At 41.0% G+C, this 6,601-nt stretch overlaps 1 protein-coding gene across 1 annotated transcript in view; it reads left to right on the plus strand.

Moving 5' to 3' along the window:
- Nucleotides 1-882, plus strand: part of LOC120020184 (metabotropic glutamate receptor 7-like) — a 460,663-nt gene extending 459,781 nt beyond the window's left edge. The window contains exon 9 of the mRNA XM_038963679.1: nt 535-882. Coding sequence (XP_038819607.1) covers nt 535-882 — 348 coding nt within the window. The remainder of the gene's footprint in view (nt 1-534) is intronic.
- Nucleotides 883-6,601: the final 5,719 nt, after the last annotated feature.

Genomic DNA, 6,601 nt, shown 5'->3' on the forward strand with positions numbered 1-6,601 from the left:
CTGACAGTTCTGTGTTCTAATCCTCCCACCACCTCCATGCTTCTCTCTGACAGTTCTGTGTTTTAATCCTCCCACCACCTCCATGCTTCTCTCTGACAGTTCTGTGTTTTAATCCTCCCACCACCTCCATGCTTCTCTCTGACAGTTCTGTGTTTTAATCCTCCCACCACCTCCATGCTTCTCTCTGACAGTTCTGTGTTCTAATCCTCCCACCACCTCCATGCTTCTCTCTGACAGTTCTGTGTTTTAATCCTCCCACCACCTCCATGCTTCTCTCTGACAGTTCTGTGTTTTAATCCTCCCATCACCTCCATGCTTCTCTCTGACAGTTCTGTGTTCTAATCCTCCCACCACCACCATGCTTCTCTCTGACAGTTCTGTGTTCTAATCCCCCCACCACCTCCATCCAGTGTTTTGGTAATTTATTCTCTCTCTCTCTCCAGCTGTACATCCAGACCACCACCCTCTGTATCTCTATGAATCTCAGTGCCTCTAGTGCCACCACTAACTCTCCTCCTCTCTCTCTCTCTCCAGCTATATATCCAGACCACCACCCTCTGTATCTCTATGAATCTTAGTGCCTCGGTGGCCTTGGGGATGCTTTACATTCCTAAAGTCTACGTCATCATCTTCCATCCGGAGCTTAATGTCCAGAAGAGGAAGAGGAGCTTCAAGGCGGTGGTGACGGCCGCGTCCCTGACAACACGCCTCTCACACAAGACCAGTGACAGGCCCAATGGAGAGGCCAAGACGGAACTGTGTGAAAACATTGATCCAAACAGTAAGTATCACCAAACCAGGGCCCGTATTCACAAAGAGTCTCAGGGTAGCAGTGCTATTTCTAGGAGTAGGAGTGCTGATCTAGTAGGAGTGCTGATCTAGTAGTAGGTTGGTGATCTATTAGGAGGATGCTGATATAGTAGGATGATGCTGATATAGTAGGATGATGCTGATATAGTAGGATGATGCTGATCTAGTAGGAGGATGCTGATCTAGGAGTAGGTTGGTGATCTAGGAGGAGGATGCTGATCTAGTAGGATGATGCTGATCTAGTAGGAGGATGCTGATCTAGTAGGAGGATGCTGATCTAGTAGGAGGATGCTGATCTAGGAGTAGGTTGGTGATCTAGTAGGAGGATGCTGATCTAGTAGGAGGATGCTGATCTAGTAGGAGGATGCTGATCTAGGAGGAGGATGCTGATCTAGTAGGATGATGCTGATCTAGGAGGAGGATGCTGATCTAGTAGGAGGATGCTGATCTAGGAGGAGGATGCTGATCTAGGAGGAGGATGTTGATCTAGTAGGAGGATGCTGATCTAGTAGGAGGATGCTGATCTAGTAGGAGGATGCTGATCTAGTAGGAGGATGTTGATCTAGTAGGAGGATGCTGATCTAGGAGGAGGATGCTGATCTAGGAGGAGGATGTTGATCTAGTAGGAGGATGCTGATCTAGTAGGAGGATGCTGATCTAGTAGGAGGATGCTGATCTAGTAGGAGGATGCTGATCATCATGATTTAACAGGCACAACTCCTTCTCTGAGACGCTTTGTGAATATGGTCCGTGAGCACCTTCGACCAGCATTTTGTTTTTAGTTCAACCACTGCTATCTAAATGAATATGTTCTGCTGCTGACAGATTCATCTGGATTTACCCTTATCTGCCCTTGGAGAATCTGTAGTCACCATCTCTGATTCACAAATTCAACAGAGAGAGCACCCAACAGGAGGTACAAATGAACTCCTCACACTCACCCACTCTGGGGAGAACTATGTCTGGTATTATTACTGGACAGATCTGGCTGATTGTTTAAACAAATGTGCAGCACACTATGGCTCTGTCCCAAATCTAACCATATTCCCTACATAGTGCATTACTTTTGAACAGTTCCTGCTAAAAACAAAATGTAGTGCACTATATGTTGCCATATTTTTTTTAACACATTTTCTAATTTCGATAGAACACAGGGTGACAATCTGTTATCAGCAGATACATAAACATATTTATGAAGAGATATCATCATTACCACATTATTTGTTTATTTCCATCTGTTTATAACTGAAATGGTTTACCATTTTTTTTATTTATTTAAAAGTATCACTGCCGATTATGATAACATGTATTATTGTATTTTAATTTTAAATCGGCAACCTGAAGATGTATTTTCATAGTCGGTATCAATTCCTCAGGATGTGATCCTTATAATAGTGTTAGTGTATAAGGGTTGGATTTAATTTCACTGAATAACTGCAAATAATGTTTTACCTCACCCTTATGCAGCATAGTGGGACATATAACTACAATGGTTAAATGTCACTATTTTGACATAATGAGACCATGTTGTAAAATAGCATGTGAAAGAGGACCATGCAATAGTCATGTACAAAATGGATGCTGCTAGGTCATACAGAAAATAAAAACCGTTTCAATCCCGAATGGCACCCTAGTCCCTATATTGACCAGATCCAGGAACCTGGTCAAAAGGAGGATAAACTATCAAGGGACTAGGATGCCATTTGATACACAGCCTATGGATGTGTCCCTCCTATAAGCTTTACTCTAGCCCTGTTTATACCTGGTTCTAACATGCGTCTGTTGTCCTGATCTGGTCCACATTCTGATTGTTTACACCTGCGAATAAATGCGTGCACGATCAAATGACGCATTGTGATCTGATTGTGATTAGATCTTCCCGACCACCTCTGGAGGTATTCGAATATGCGTCTTGTACAAATAGCCTTGAAGTGTAAATTAATCCTGACAACGAAAGCATATACAGTACCAGTCAAAAGTTTGGATACAACTACTCATTCCAGGGTTTTTCTTTATTTTTAACTTTTTTCTACATTTTAGAATAATAGTGAAGACATCAAAACTATGAAATAACACATATGGAATCGTGTATTTACCAAAAAAGTGTTAAACAAATCAAAATACATTTTATATTTGAGATTCTTCAAAGTAGCCAACTTTTATCTTGATGACAGCTTTGCACACTCTTGGAATTCTCTCAACTTGCTTCACCTGGAATGCTTTTACAACAGTCTTGAAGGAGTTCCCACATATGCTGAGCACTTGTTGGCTGATTTTCATTTACTTTGCAGTCCATCTCATCCCAAACCATCTCAATTGGGTTGAGGTCGGGTGATTGTGGAGGACAGGTCATCTGATGCAGCACTCCATCACTCTCCTTCTTGGTCAAATAGCCCTTACACAGCCTGGAGGTGTGTTGGGTCATTGTCCTGTTGAAAAACAAATGATAGTCCCACTAAGCACAAACCAGATGGGATGGTGTATCACTGCAGAATGCTGTAGTAGCCATGCTGGTTAAGTGTACCTTGAATTATAAATAAATCACAGACAGTGTCTCCAGGAAAGCACCATCACACCATCACACCTCCTCCTCCTTGCTTCACGGTGGGAACCACAGATGCAGAGATCATCCGTTCACCTATTCTGTGTTTCACAAAGACACGGCGGTCGGAACCAAAAATCTCAGACCAAAGGACAGATTTCCACCGGTCTAATGTCCAGTGCTGCTGTTTTTTGGCCCAAGCAAGTCTCTTTGTCTTGTTGGTGTTCTTTAGTAAAAGTTTCTTTGCAGCAATTCGACCATGAAGGCTTGATTCACACAGTCTCCTTTGAACAGTTGATGTTGAGATGTGTCTGTTACTTGAACTCTGTGAAGCATTTATTTTTGGCCTGCAATCTGAGGAGCAGTTAACTCTAATGAACTTATCCTCCGCAGCAGAGGTAACTCTGGGTATTCCTTTTTTGTGCCTGTCCTCATGAGAGCCAGTTTCATCATAGCGCTTGATCGGTTTTGCGACTGCATTTGAAGAAACTTTCAAAGTTCTTGAAATGTTCCGTATTGACTGACCTTCATGTCTTAAAGTAATGATAGACTGTCGTTTCTCTTTGCTTATTTGAGCTGTTCTTGCCATAATATGGACTTGGTCTTTTACCTAATAGGGCTATCTTCTGTATACCACCGATACCTTGTCACAACCCAACTGAAATTACACACATTAGGGAAGCACATCTTGTTAATTGAAATGCATTCCAGGTGACTACCTCATGAAGCTGGTTCAGAGAATACCAAGAGTGTGCAAAGCTGTCATCAAGGCAAAGGGTAGCTACTTTGAAGAATCTCAAATATAAAATATATTTTGATTTGTTTAACACTTTTATAAATAAACATATTTATGAAGAGATATCATCCTTAAGAAGTTAATGAGAGAAAAAGGTTTCCCCCCATTCCCACGTCCAATGCCAGTGCAAAAGCAAATATTTGAAAACATCATACAGAAAGGCCAAGGACTGTAATAGCAGGAGTGGGAACGGGTGGACCCGATGCCAACTTTATTCAGAGCTGGAGTAGGAAAGGGAGAACCAATTCCCAGTTTATTCAGAGCTGGAGTAGGAAAGGGAGAACCAATTCCCAGTTTATTCAGAGCTGGAGTAGGAAAGGGAGAACCAATTCCCAGTTTATTCAGAGCTGGATTCGGGAACGGAAGATCCCAATTCCCAGTTTATTCAGAGCTGGAGTCGGAAAGGGAGAACCAATTCCCAGTTTATTCAGAGATGGAAAGGAAGAACCCAATGCCCAAAGTTACAGGGGAACATTAGACCTCCACATTATACATTGATCTAAAGGTACAGGGGAACATTAGACCTCCACATTATACACTGATATAAAGGTACAGGGGAACATTAGACCTCCACATTATACATTGATATAAAGGTACAGGGGAACATTAGACCTCCACATTATACATTGATATAAAGTTACAGGGGAACATTAGACCTCCACATTATACACTGATATAAAGTTACAGGGGAACATTATACCTCCACATTATACACTGATATAAAGGTACAGGGGAACATTAGACCTCCACATTATACACTGATATAAAGTTACAGGGGAACATTAGACCTCCACATTATACATTGATATAAAGTTACAGGGGAACATTAGACCTCCACATTATACACTGATATAAAGTTACAGGGGAACATTAGACCTCCACATTATACACTGATATAAAGTTACAGGGGAACATTAGACCTCCACATTATACACTGATATAAAGTTACAGGGGAACATTAGACCTCCACATTATACATTGATATAAAGTTACAGGGGAACATTAGACCTCCACATTATACACTGATATAAAGTTACAGGGGAACATTAGACCTCCACATTATACACTGATATAAAGTTACAGGGGAACATTAGACCTCCACATTATACACTGATATAAAGGTACAGGGGAACATTAGACCTCCACATTATACACTGATATAAAGTTACAGGGGAACATTAGACCTCCACATTATACACTGATATAAAGTTACAGGGGAACATTAGACCTCCACATTATACATTGATATAAAGTTACAGGGGAACATTAGACCTCCACATTATACATTGATATAAAGTTACAGGGGAACATTAGACCTCCACATTATACATTGATATAAAGTTACAGGGGAACATTAGACCTCCACATTATACATTGATATAAAGTTACAGGGGAACATCATAGACATGGCATGCACTGCGCTTATTCTACTGCTACTCCATCATAGTCCGTCCCATACATCCCCAATACATTTGTAGTACAGTGTAAGTTATTTAATGCCAGTATATCAGTCTATCAACCCTCGAAGAGCGAAAGAGACTCAGTTACTGAATTATAACTAATCAATGATTTGCAGGAAATCAAACTCTGGCCGTTCTCCTAACATGTCACTTTTTTCCTCCGTTTGGTACTGCTTAGTCCTATACTAAATAAGAATCCGACTCCTGGAAGATAATGCAATAATTTACCATTTTATTATATTCTATTTAAGATATGCAATGGGTTACCAGTGATCCCGAGTGGCGCAGCGGTCTAAGGCATTGCATCTCAGTGCTAGAGGTGTCACTAGCACTCCAACCTGGCCAAGATAAAGCAAAGCAGTGCGACAAAAACAACACAGAGTTAGACATAAACAAACGTACAGTCAATAACACAATCGAAAAATCTATGCACAGTGTGTGCAAATGTAGGGAGGTAAGGCAATAAATAGGCCATAGAGGCGAAATAATTACTATTTAGCATTATATGTGATAGATGTGCAGATGATGATGTGCAAGTAGAGATACTGGGGTGAAAAATAACAATAAACTCATCCCCATATTATTATTTATCCTCTTGCTCTTTTTCACCCCAGTATCTCTACTTGCACATCATCATCTGCACATCTATCACATATAATGCTAAATAGTAATTCTTTCGCCTCTATGGACTATTTATTGCCTTACCTCCCTACATTTGCACACACTGTGCATAGATTTTTCGATTGTGTTATTGACTGTACGTTTGTTTATGTCTAACTCTGTGTTGTTTTTGTCGCACTGCTTTGCTTTATCTTGACCAGGTCACAGTTGTAAATGAGAACTTGTTCTCAACTGGCCTACCTGGTTAAATAAAGGTGAAATAAATCAAATAAAAAAACTATGGACCCTGGTTCGATTCCAGGCTGTATCACAACCGGACGTGATTGGGAGTTCCATATGGCGGTGCACAATTGGCCCAGCGTTGTCCGGGTT

The sequence above is a fragment of the Salvelinus namaycush genome, chromosome 2 (genome assembly GCF_016432855.1).
Source record: "Salvelinus namaycush isolate Seneca chromosome 2, SaNama_1.0, whole genome shotgun sequence".
Lineage (NCBI taxonomy): Eukaryota > Metazoa > Chordata > Actinopteri > Salmoniformes > Salmonidae > Salvelinus > Salvelinus namaycush.